The 13,978-nt window shown below is 24.8% G+C and overlaps 1 protein-coding gene across 1 annotated transcript in view; it reads right to left on the reverse strand.

The window, feature by feature from the left end:
- LOC117171283 (eukaryotic translation initiation factor 3 subunit B) overlaps positions 1 to 13,978 on the reverse strand; it is a 40,582-nt gene that overhangs the window by 15,325 nt on the left and 11,279 nt on the right. The window contains exons 4-7 of the mRNA XM_033358430.1: positions 13,487 to 13,843; positions 13,248 to 13,390; positions 5,479 to 5,614; positions 2,411 to 2,606 (exon numbers count right to left, since the gene is read on the reverse strand). Of these exons, the coding sequence (XP_033214321.1) occupies positions 2,411 to 2,606; positions 5,479 to 5,614; positions 13,248 to 13,390; positions 13,487 to 13,843 (832 nt within the window). The remainder of the gene's footprint in view (positions 1 to 2,410; positions 2,607 to 5,478; positions 5,615 to 13,247; positions 13,391 to 13,486; positions 13,844 to 13,978) is intronic.

Genomic DNA, 13,978 nt, shown 5'->3' on the forward strand with positions numbered 1-13,978 from the left:
ATAAATTTATTATTTTAATATAAAAAATAATATAAAGGAAGACCTGAAACTCTGAATTAAAAACATATTATTGATAAATCATGAAAATTTTTATTTAAAAATAAAATTATCGCAACAAATGATATATTAATTTCAATTCTTATCAAGACTTTCAGATTGAAACAGTGACAATCTGGAAATTCTCAAATTTTGAACGGATCTGGAATTTTTTGGTCAAATCAATTATTGTTCTGATGTCTATACTTAGAGTACAGACCCATTTTAAAAATAATTTATTTATTTATATTTACAGTTGTTAAATTTAAACTGTTTTTATCAAAAATTTCAATTTCAAGTGCTTTTAATTTTTAATTGTTTAAATCCTAAAAACTACATTTTAATTATTTCAAAAACTGTTAAAGTCGAATTTGGACAGATTTTTCTTTTGAAAATTCGTGAAATTACCGGTTTCTCTGCCCAGCTGCCACCCTGTTTTTTATAAAAAATCTTCGACTTTAAAAAGTTATAATTTCTTTTAACCCTTAAAACTGCAATTTCCAATTCTTTAAATTAAAATATATGCTTAAAATGATCTATAATATATTTCAAAATCCTTAAAAATGATGAAATCACGTAATAACCCACAAAATTAAATGAAAGCCTTACAATCTTGGTATTTTTTCTTTATTTTTTTGAAATACTTCAAAATAACGTAAAACCTTTGAAATACCTTCATATCTTTGAAATCCATTGACTAAAAATTCTTCAAAATATCCTACCTTTTTTAAATTTCTTAAAATTGTATTTCATGTATTCCCTAAAGTTTTCTAGAAACCCGTTCGATTTCCTTGAAGTCCTAAAAAAAGCTTTGAAACTCTTTCTTACAATTCCTTGAAATTAAAAAAATCCCTTGAATCTTGTAAAATCACCAGTTATAAAAAAAAGTCGAAGAAAATCCCATGAAACATCTTAAAATATATAGCATTAAAAATTCCGATATTTAAAAAATTCCTTGAAATATTTTAAAATACCCTAAAAACTTTTTAAATCCCTTAAAATCTTTGAAGTCCACTGAAATCTATTAAAATCTATAAAATACGCTGAAATCTCTTGAAATTGCTTTTAATTTGTTCCCCAAACTTTTCTAGAAATACCTTAGAATACCTTGAAATCTTTTAAATATCATTCATATGCAAGATACCTTTTAAAAAGCCTCTAAAAATTTCTGAAATTCAATATAATTCTTTGAAACTTTCTTGTAAAGATTCTTTGAATCTTTAAAACACATGACAATTTTTTTAATCTTGTAAAATCGTTGGAAATATTCTAAAATCCTAAAAAATTGTTTAAAGACCTTTTTAAAATTTTAATTTCAAAAATTTTCTTGGAATTTTTAAAAATACCATACACTACCTAAAATCTTTTGCGTGAAATTCCTAGTAATCCAACAAAAATCGATCAAAATCCCGTACAAAGTATTTAAATCTATAATACTGTTGAAAAATCCTTGAACAATTATAAAATATTTAAAATCCGATAAACTCCCGTAATATTTAAAAAAATCAGATAAAAAACTTTTAAAATATTGGATATACTTTCAAATGCGCTAAAAATTTTGAAATCCCTTGAAATCTGCTGAAACCCCTGAAAATTCTCCAATTTTTTTAAATCTCTTGAAATCTATATAAATTTCATATAATCTTACAAGATCTTTTAATTGCTTTTGAAATCTATGAATCCCTCAAATATTGTGACATTTTTTAAATGCACTATATTCTTTAAAATCCTTTGAAATTTAAAAAATATTGATATTCCATACATCTGAAAATGTTTAATATCTTTTTAAATTCTTTCAAAAATGTTTAAATCTTCGAAATTCTTTGAGACTCCATAAAATCCATCCCTAGAACTCATTTAAAATTTAATTCTACTTCATCTTTGAAATTCCATAAGAATCCATTAAATTTTTTAATCTTTCTAGGACTTGCAGATCTTTTCAAACCGCATAAGGTCTCGTAAAATGTCGAAAAATCCCTTGAAATGCTTTAAAATCTCGTAAATTATCTCGAAATTTATAATATCTCTTGAAATTTGTTCAAAATTTCTTAAAACTTTGAAATTCTCTGAAATCAGATAAAATTTCTTGAAATCTCTTGAAACACCTTCTAATTTTTATAATTCTCTTAAATCCCTTTGAATCTTTAAAAATCCCTGGAATCTGTTGTAATCTCGTAAAAATGATAGAAATATTTTGAAAACTTTAAAAATGTCGATATTTAAAGGCAAAGTGAAAAAGTAGTTGCAATAGTAAAATTAGTGACAATTTTTTCCAAATTGTTGGATAGTTAAAAAAAAAAGTGTCAATAGTGTCGGAGAGTTCGAGGCTGGTTTATATTTTTAATGAAAATCAAATTTAATTAGTGTAACTCACTCAGAAGAGCAGGTTGGTGTCCATACCGCACCTCGTAGAAACTCACGTTGACAGCCGGAACTTCTCCGTGAATAATGGAGAATTTCATGCCAATTGGCTCCCACGCGAAGGCATGAATCGGTTCCTTGATTTCCACACTGTCAACGGGAATTTGCTTTTCTCTCATGTGGAAGATTTCAAAATTGTAAGACATTCCCTAAAATTGAAAAAATTATGAATCAATCCAAAAATAGACGAAACATTGAAATCTTCAATTCTCAGGGTGGCGGCCGCTTTATTCGAGGAAAAAAATGCTCAATTTTTTCCCGGTTCACAATAATATTTGACGACCATTGAAATTAAAAGATTCAAACTCTTGAAGCTAAAAACTTTCAAAATTAAAGCTGAAAAAATTTGTAATTAAAATGCTCAATACTTTAAACGTCAATTTTTTAAATTATATCATTTTAAGCAATTTTAAGTTAGAAACATTCAAAACTGAATTATTACAATTTTTGAACTGAACCCTTTTTATATTAGAAGTTAAATTATTTTTATTTTAAGCCGTAAAAAATTAATTGTTTAAATGTTACTTATACATCAAAACCTGTTTTTCTTTTGATAAACTTTTTAAATATTTTATAATAAAATATTTTTTTGGAAAATAAAAATTCATAAAAAATGTTCTCAGGTATCTTAAGAAAATGTTAATATTATCTTAGAATCTTTTAAATCCCTTAGAAGGCTTCAAAACCTGATTTAAAAATCTTAAAAAATCTACATTTTATTCCATTTCTTGTTGAATTTCTGCAAAATTATAAAAATTGTCTTAAAATGTTTCAGATTCTCTTTTGTAAAATTTCGAAAACCTTTTTAAAAATTCACTTGAAATTAATTTTTCAGAATAAATAGTAAATTTCAACATTCCTAGAAATTTTTATAAAATTATTGAATTTTTTTAAGAACTTCTAAAATTCTTAAAAACATTCTATGTTCTGTCGTTCGAAATTTTCGAAAATGTCAATTTCAATGATTTTTAAAACCTTTTTCAATTTTTAAATTATTTTTCAATTTTCTCAAAACCCATAAATATCTCCCAAAATCATTAGACTGTTTTATAATTTAATCATGTTTCAATTGTTATTTGTTTATCAAAATTTATTTTTGTTTTGAAGTCTTTTTGAAGATTCATTCTTTTTTTTTAATAAACCATTTTAAAATTTCACTTTTATATTATCTTGAAACTTCTCAAAATCGCTAAAAAATTTCAAAATTGAATTACAAAAATATCCACTTTATTTTAAATCCTGAAAAATAAACAATGCCTTAAAATCAAGTAGATTATTTTTTTTGTCAGTTTTGAAAATCTTTTGAAATGTTCCCTTGAAATGGATTTTTCAGAATAAATAATTATAATTATCTTGATTGCTTTCAATATAATAATAAATAATAAATAAATAATGTTATAGTTGATTGAATAATTTTGTTTTTTAATCATCATTATATGAATTGATAATTATTAATTATTATTGTTCAAATAATTGTAAACAAAATTTTATTTCGAAATCTTGAAAAATTTACATTTTGTTTTAATTTAAAATCCTGCAAAATTAAAAAGAATGCCTTAAAATCTTTCAAACACTTTTTTTAACAATTTTGGCAATCTTTTTCAATGTTGTCTTGAAATTAATTTTTCAGAATAAATTAACATTTTTAATTTTCCTAGGAATCTTAATGAAATTTGTGTATGTTTTAAAAAACTTCCAGAATGCCTCCCAAATTATTATCTTAATTTTGTCTAAATAAATGAATGTTTAAATGTTATTTATTCATGAAATATTGTATTTTTAAAATATTTTATTAAAATAAACTTTTACAATTCTCATCGAATCTTGAGAAAACATTTTTTTTATCTTAAAACCTTTCAAAATCCTTAATAGGCTTCAAAATTCCATTTCAAAATCTTCGAAAACCTACATTTTGTTTTAAAAAATGTTGGAATCTTTTCTAGATTTAAAATAAGTTTGAAAATTTTCAAATTTCTAAATATCTCTTAAACTTAATCGAATTAAAAAATTAATAATTGTTGAATTTGTTTCGTTCAATGTTTAAATTTAGCTCTATAAAATTTAAGTGGTTTAATGCCTTCTAATTAAAAAAATTCAGTTTTAAATTATTTTGTTTTGAGTACTTATTTACTTTTATTATCTAAATTTGAGTGTGTTAAAAATTGAATATTTTAGTCTAAAGAAATATTTTTGAGAAAAATTTGTAATTTAATAAAAGTATTTATGATTAATCTATTAGAATGAAATTATTTAAAAATTAAAAATATGTTATAAGGTTTTAATCGTACTATTAATCGTACTAATCGTACTATTAATTTTTTCGAACTGAAACAGTTTAATTTTTAACATTCAGTTCTGTAAATTGTTTCATTTATAACAAATTCCGAATATTTTTAATTGTTTAAGTCTTTAAATTTATTTAAAAAATTTTAAAATGCTTAAAAATGCAAAAGTTAGAAATTGAAATAACATAAAAAAAAACTTGAAATTGAACTTACTTCAAATTGCATTGTATCACGTGTTGTGAAATTTGTGTAATTTAAAGAGATTTTATAAATTTTTCTTATAAAAAGTTGAAAAATTCTAGATCAAAAAATAAACTAACTCTCGTTTCCCGGTCCAACAAATAAAGCTACATTTTCAACCAAAAATGGCATAATTAAATTTTCATTAAAAAAAAAAGAGTTTTTAATGAGATCGATTTAAAACTAAAATAATGGAATATTCATATGGAATTTTAAACAAACAAAAAATCGAATTTTCAACAAAATAGTTCAATTTTCCACCAAAGAGGCGAATTTTCAATTAAAATTATGAAACGAAAAAATCTAAGTTAAGAGTCTAAAATGAATCTTAAACTCAAAGAAGAGAAATTTGCAACCAAACAGATGAATTTTTAACTAAACAATGGAATATTCAAGTAGATTACTTAAACTTTCAGATAAAAAAAATTTAATAAAAAAAATAAATAATTTTCAGCGGCCCCCCTGAATTTAGAAAAATTTAAAAATCAAATCTCACAGTGTATTGCCGTTCCATCTTCTCCTTTCGCTTGGCAAAACGATCAACTTTCACACACAGATAATCGCCAGACTTCTGCCAAAATATCTTGCAGTCAGCTACGTTGAACAGATTCTTGTTACGAATTTCATTACGGCTGTAAATAAAAGTTAATTAGTGAAAATCAGGAAGGTGCTTCCACTTTATTAAAAAATAAATATGAAAAACCCTTTAAAATAATTTTTTCTTCAAATTTTAGTCAGATAGTAAATGATACTTATATACTTACGTATTATTTTGTTTATTATAGAAAAAAGCGGCATAATTGACATAATTCAAACAAACCAAAAAAATTCCGTGGATATTTAGAACTTACAAAAAATAATTTCAAAATAAATAACGAATACACAAACTATTGAAAAAATGGCAAAAATATATACATATTATTATCAATTTATAAAATTTTCCAAATTTCAAATAATTGCAAGATTTTTAATTGACAAAAAATAAAATCCCGAATTAATTGATTATTAATTTAATTAATTTGATTAATTGATTATTAATTTATAAGCTATTAATAAACTTATAATTCAGGCAAACAACTTAATTAATCATTAATTAATAATTTATCAATTATTTTCGGCAATTTTAAATTTCGTCAAACTTAAATTTCAGCAATATAAATATTTATGGAAATTTAACAATTCGTTTATTCTATAATTCAACATTTTTTTGTTATTGATAATATGACAAACAAGGAATATGATAAATCCTTTAATATTTTTTTCTATTAGAATGAAATAACGAACTCTTAAATGTGATATTTTTTAAATCAATTAGACTTTGTAACGAAGCTACAATATTTTAACATTTGTATGTCACTCTTAAAGAAAGACCATTAACGAATATTTTTTTATCTTTGACAACACTTTAATTAATGGAAAATTATTTTTCGAAGTGCTATAATAAATACACGTTGAAATTAAATTCTGAGAATTGAGAACAAGAAAATAAGTATTATCACCTTGTTTTTAAATTTATGGGAATATAATTTTCATAAGATTCTTGAGAAAATTTAAAAGATTTTTAAATATTTCAGGCTTGTCAAAAAAGAATCTATAAGATTTTGAAGAAATTTTTTAATTACATAGGATTTTACAAATAATTATAAAAATTCCAGTCTTAGAAGTTGGGAAAGAATCAAGAAATATTTGATAAATATTCGAAAATGTTTCCGAGTTTTCAAATATTTGTGATGTATTTAAAACGTCTTAATTTCCTGAAAATATTTGTAACTGCCACGAATTTTTCTAAAGTTTTTCAAATATCATTTCAAATTTAAAAAAAAATTTACCTTACTATATTCTACTTTCTCCGGAAAAATGTTAAGAAACTGTTTATTCTCTTGAAAACTTTCGAAATTATTTTTAATTCTACTAAATATTTCTTGCATTTACCCGATTTTTGTTCGTTTTTATTTTGCAATCCTAACAAATTGAAACACTTTGCTTTAAAATCTTTTAAACTATTTTTACAAATATGAGAAAATAGTTTGTTATTTTAAAACACCTTTTTCAATTTTATTTTATGGCTTATTTTCCAAAATAAAAAAAATGATTTAAAATTTTCACACGAATATAAGAAACATTCATTTTTTATAAGTTCGTAAAAATTATTTGAATTTTTTCTGCATTTTTTATTTATTCTGCAATATTTAAAAAATTTCCTGAAAAATCTTTTAGGTTCTTCTTTTACTATTTTTGAAATGTTTTAAAATATTTTAAAAATATTTTTTTAAAATTTAGAAAAAAACTTCACAAGTTTAAATTATTTTTCAATTATTTCAAAACATTTTTATATCTCTTAAACTTACTTACATTTCTTCTAAAATAATGCGCTATGGCAAAATTGGAAAATTTTGCTTTAAAATATTTCACAGTTTTAATCATTTTTAGGAAATAATAAAAAAGGTTTGATGATCTTTTTTTCGATTTTCTCTTGAAATTCCTTTCTAAAATAATCATTAAAAAATTTCCTAGGAATTTTAAGAACTCTTTTTCACACCCTGGCCATTTTAACTCATTAGATATTTCATAATTATTAACAAGCTTCTAACTCTTGTATTCGGAGTCTTCGGGTGCTCTTTCAGTTCACTTTTATAACCTGATTTTCATACCGGAGTAATAATTAATATAAATGATTCGATTAAAAGAATAAATAAATATAAATAAAACAGAAAACAGGGTGACCGTTTTAATCAAAGGAAAAAATTCCCGGTCAATGAAATTTGAAAAATCGAACGCTAAATCTAAAACTTTGAAAATTAAAGTTTAAAATTTGTTTCATTTAAACATTTTGTATTTAAATGCTCAATACTTTACACGTATAAAATAAAAGCTACTAATAATTTTCAACTGAACAATTTAAAATGAAAAGCAGTTAAATCAACAAATTCAAAACTTGAAAATTTTATAAATTGCAGTTTAAAGATTCAAATTCAGTTCTAAAAATATAAAACCACGTTATCATTTTCAATGTTCTAAATTAAAGAATCAATCAATGAACTTAAAAATGTTCAAATTTATACCATTTTAAGAACATTTAAATTCTAATTCCAGCTCGGAATTGATTACAAATCCCTGTTTACTAGGAATTTTAAATTCTTTTAGGAAAATTCCTTGTTCAAATCCAGAATTTTTATTCTTTTAGAAAATTCTCCATTTCAATTAATTGTAAGAATTATAATTTTTCTGTAAAATTCCCTGTTCAAATTATTAATTTAAATTTTTTCGAAAATATTCCGTTTAAACTTCGAATTAAAATTCATTCTTTAAAAAAATTCCCTGCTCCAGCTCGGAATTTATTTTAATTTTTAAATTCCCTGTTCCAAGAAAAGCTATAATTCTTTTGGATAAATACCAATTTCAACTTAGAATTGTTAGAAATTTGAAAATTCCCTACTTCAACTCAGAATTAAAATTCTTTGGAGAAAATTCCTGCTCTAATTTATATTTTTTTTTCCTTTTCAAAAATTTCCAATACTAGCTCGGAATTAGTTTAAATTTGAAAATTCCCGGTCCCCATTTAGAATTATTATTCTGGTTAAATTACAGTTCCAACAATAAATTCGTAAAAAATTGAAAATTCCCTGCCTAAATGAAAAGTTAAATTATTTTTATTTGAAATAGTTTAAAAATCCTTAAATCCTTCGAAACTTTATTTCAAAATATTGAAATATCTACCTGTTGATTTATATTTTTTCAAAATAATTTTTTTTTTAATTCTGCCAAATTAAATTTTTTTTTAAAGTCTTCCACATTCATTTTTAACAATTTTGTAAATCTTTTTAAACATTCTATTAAAATTAGTTTATTAAAATAAAACATGATTTTCAATTTTCCTAGGAAATGGTTTTTCTTCTTCTGAAGCCTGTCAAAATTCTTAAAAAGCTTCTAAATTTGTTATTATAAATCAGCTAAACTCTATATTTTGTTTTTAATTAGGCCTTGGGCTATTTGCACACTAATTTTTGTACGAATAGTCAAATTTTTTTCTGTACACATAGACAATTCGTTTAAATTATTTGAAATTATTAAACATTTTTACGTAATTTTGAATTATTTCAAATCTTCTAAATATCTTTTCAAACTTACTCAAATTTGTTTCTAAGAATAATAGATGTTCAATTGTTATGTATAAATCAAAATTCAACCATTTGTCTTACAAATTAAATTTGGTTAAAAATAATATTGAAAATTGTAAAGTTTAGTTATTAAAGTCAGGTAAATCTGTAAAATCTGTTCTTTTTCTTAATTACAAAATTTTAAATTGCATGGTTTAAAAATGGAATGTTTTAGAATAAAATTATATTTGAAATTGAATAAATTCAATCGATTATTATCTACTTCTTAAATTTTAAAGTACAATTCAACCGAAGAAATCATGAATTAATTTATATTCACAGTTGATCAACTAAAAATCTTTTTTTCTTTCAAAAATCTTTGATTTGAAACGCTTCTAAATTTTAATTGTTTAAGTCTCTAAAACTGCATTTTAAAATTCTGTAAATTGACATATATGCTTAAAAAAGAAAAATCTAAACTGAAAATTTTTTTAAGCGAAAGATTTGGTAATTAAGCATTCTAAAATGAATGATATCGCAATTGAAAAGGATAAAAATTAAACTAATTATTTTTAAAACGGTTATAATCAAAGTCGGAAGGATTTTTTTTCTAAAAATTTATAAAATTCCCGGACAAAAAAATAAATTCACGGTCATTTCCCGGTTTCATAAAATTCCCGGGTTCCTAGTCCAGCGGACACCCTGAGAAAAAACTATTAGAAAAACTCACTGTCATTTTCACTTGGTGGACTGAAAAGCATTGTTTAGATAGGAGTTTGACTAAAATTAATTAATTTCGGTGAAATTAAGTAAAAAATCGTGATATAGCTTTGCTTTTAAGAAAAAAAGTCATTTATTTAATTATTGTTGACAATTTGGAAAATGTGCGATTAGGCAGTCCATCATGAAAAATTATACTTTGCCGTAATTAAGGTTATAACCTCAATTGCTGGCGACTTATGTTATAATACTTTTCGACAATAAGTAATTTAACTATTGTCATATCAAAGAGAATTTAAAGGATTTTAAAAGAAAGCAGAAAAATGAAACGATCTTGAAGGAATTTTAAAGAATCCGAAAAGGTTTAAGGACTTGCAAGAGATTTGATCCAATTTTAAGGCAGTTTAGGTGATTTCAAAGAATTTCAAGCGAGTTACTCAACGAGTTACTGTAAGTTACTCAATTTCAAAAATTTTAAATTATTTTAGAGAAGTTGAAGGAATTTTCAACAAAAAACCGTCAAGAATTTCTGAAAATTCAATTGATTTTAAGGAATTACTATATGGACTTGATGGGATTTTAAGATTTTCTTTTCAAGGATTTAAAAATAATGTAAAAACGTTTCAAAATTTACAAGAAATTTCTAAAGATTTTAAGATAATTATAGTGATTTTAAAGATTTTAAAGCTATTTAATAAGTTATTAAAAAAGATTTTAATACATTTTTAAAGACTTCAAGTGATTAAACTAAATTCAATGATTTAAAGACTTTCAAGAGATTTTAAGGAGTCTAAAAAATTTAAGAATTTTAAGTTGATTAATTTTAATCAATTTTGAAATTTTTTTTTAATGATTTCAAAGAAATTGAAGGGAGTACAAAAAAATTCGGAGAAATTTAAGGATTTCAAAGGACTAAAGTGATTTCAAGGAATTACTACGGACTTGGCGGAATCTTAGTTTCTTTTTGAAGGATTTAAAAATAATCAAAAAATAGTTCAAAAAGATTGAATGATTTACAAGAGATTTTATAAGATTTTACGAAAGTTGTAGTGATTTTAAGGAAAGACAAGCGAGTCATTGAAAAGTTATTATAACAGATGTAATGAGTTTTAGAAGATTTCAAGGTATTTAAAGAAATTAATTGATTTAAGGATTTTCAAGAGATTTTAAGGAGCCTAAGAAAATTCAAAGGATTTTTGATTGAAAAGATTTTAATTAATTTTAGTCAATTCTACAATATTTTTAATTACTTCAAAGGAGTTGAAGGGAGCTCAAAAAATTGGAGGATTTTAAGGATTTTCAAGAAATCTTACGAGATTTCAAAGAATTTAAGTGATTTCAAGGAATTTCTAGGGACTTGGCGGAATCTTCAAGTTTCTATTCAAAGAATTTAAAAATAATTCAAAAAAGTTGAAGGATTTACAAGTTATTTTGTAGGATTTTGAGACAGTTTTAGTGATCTTAAAGAATTTCAAACGAGTTTTTTAAAAAGTTATTTAAAAAGATATTAATGAATTTGAAAAAAAATCAAAGATTTTAAGTATTTTTAAGAGACTTAAAGGAATTTAAACAAATTTAAACGATTTTAAGAAATTTGAATTAATTTAAGTCAATTTCGAGAAACCTCGAAAGATTTTAAATGATTGTGAAGAAGTTGAAGGGATTTCAATTAAAATTCGGAAGAGTTTAAGGGTTATCAAGAAATCTTACAAGATTTCTAAGAGTTCAAGTGATTTTAAGGAATAACTAGGGACTTGACGGGATTTTACAGTTTATTTGTAAAGGATTTAAACATAGTTCCATAAGTTTTAGTGACTTTAAAGAATGTTAAGCAATTAATTTAAACGTTATTTGCATAGATTTCAAGTTATTTGCAAACATTCAAAGATTTAAAGGATTGTTAAGATATTTAAAGGAAACTAAGAATATTTTAAAGATTTTATGTGATTAAGATTAATTTTAATCAATTTCGGGATACTTCGAAAGATTTGAATAGATTGCAAAGAATTTGAAGGGATTTAAAAAAAACTCGGACAAGTTTAGGGATTTTCAAGAAATCTTATAAGATTTTTAAGAAGGATCACAGTCCTTGATAATTTTTGTTTTCTCAAAGTGCAAAAATAAACTGTTGACTTCTTTAAAAAATACACTTTAATAAACTACAAAAAATTCAAAAATTTTGATCGCCAACTATCCGAAAAATGCAACATAACCGCAATCGCGGCACATTATATTTTTTCTTGATGTATTGTCCAAATCGCACACTTCCCCAATTGCTAACAATAATGAAAGAAATGGCTTTTCTTTCTTAAAAACAAATATATATCACGATTTTTTACTTAATTTCGCCGAAATTAAGGGCATGTGATACTTAGAAAATTGTCGATTTTACCAGTTTTAGGTTCCGACGGCTTTTTTTCTTTAATAATCAATATTTTGTTTTAAAAATTTGGGACATGATAGCGACCGTGCTAACGGACGTCCCCACACACTTTTTTTTATTGGTTTGATTCAGAAAAGTTTTAATTTAGCAAAATCTGATTAATTTGCATAGCACTTAGGAATTAGTATCGATTTTACCAGTTTTAGGTTCCGACGGCTTTTTTTAATAAAATAATCAATATTTTGTCTTAAAAATTTGGGAAATGATAGCGACCATGCTAACGGACGTCCCCGCACACTTTATTTGTGGTTTTTTTTTCAAAATTTTTTTTGATATTGCTAACAACGTGTCTACATTTGGAGGTTATGTATGTTACAATTCTCTTCCGCGTCACTTTCAAACTACACAATATTTTTGGCCGAAAACTTTGGACTTGCAAATAAACATAGTAACTAATCTCCCGGAACTAACCCTTATGGCAGGCAATCAAAAAAGTTTATTTCATAAATAATTTGCAGATTATCGGAAAGGCAGAGATGAAAAACGACGTAACCTCAAAATAATACATATGCATAAAATTTCTATTCAGCACAATACATTTTTTTTGTTATTATCCCTCAAAAAAGAGTCCGGGGACGTCCGTTATGATATTTTATAGCATCTACGAATTCAGTTTTTAAAAATTTTCATTTTTGTGGAAAAAAAGCCGGGGAAACTGTAAGTATCACATGCCCTTAATTAATTTTAGTTAAACTCCTATCTAAACAATGCTTTGCAGTCCACCAAATAGTATGGCCTTTTAGATTTTGATGTTACCGACCGTGTATGACGTTATGTTAGAATACTAAATATAAATAACCCTTTTTCTTGATACATTTTAAAGAGTTTGTAACAACTCTAGATGACAAAAGACATAAAACAATCAAAACAAATAGAAAAAAGTTACTACCAGCGCCGCCGCGTGGCCGTTTTCAATACATGAGCCATTTTCAACTTTTGATGACAGGAGGCTGGTAAAAATCGATTTAAAAAAACAAATATAAAAATATTCTTAAAATGTCTTACTTTGGAATTTCCAAGAGAGTTACTCTCGCAGGAACATCCTTATCCTCAGGGACCCAGTAAGCCAAGACATTATCAGAAGGTGACCAGCTGAAGTCTCGGATTCCCGGTATTTTGAAACTCTTCTTGTCGAGAAGACCAAATGACTGAAATTCAAATAAATAAAATACTATTATTAATTTGAGGTTGAGTACGAAAATAATTTAAAAAACAAAAACCCAATTCAATTTAAATCGACATACTGGAGTTTCGTAAACGCTCAAAAGATCCTCGCCAATGCAGGCAAAATATTTATCATCGTGAGACCAGCGGAAGATCGGCCAGACGGAATATACTTCCAAATTGAAGGATCGCTTTTCCGTGGAGGTAAAAATGTCCCAAATAACGACGCGCTTTTGATCTGGAGTTCCATCGGAGCGAGGAGTGTAAGTCACTAGGTATTGCTCGCAGGGCGAAAAATCGACACATTCCACGCCCTTTTGACCAAATCTGGCTTGCTGTGTAAATTGAGGCCCTCCCCAAAGTGCGACTCCGAGTTTGTGGAACGTACACAAGTAAGTTCCGAGAGGAGACCATTTCACATAAGTCTCTGTCCATCTCTAGTTTATAAATAGAAAAGTATCCATATAAATTGTATTTAAGGGCATGTGACACAGCTAAATACCTATATTACCGACCACAGTTTTTCAGTTCACTGAATGTTTTTTTGAACCTAAGAACTTTTTTTGTAAATA

The sequence above is a fragment of the Belonocnema kinseyi genome, chromosome 4, assembly GCF_010883055.1.
Source record: "Belonocnema kinseyi isolate 2016_QV_RU_SX_M_011 chromosome 4, B_treatae_v1, whole genome shotgun sequence".
Taxonomy (NCBI): Eukaryota; Metazoa; Arthropoda; class Insecta; order Hymenoptera; family Cynipidae; genus Belonocnema; species Belonocnema kinseyi.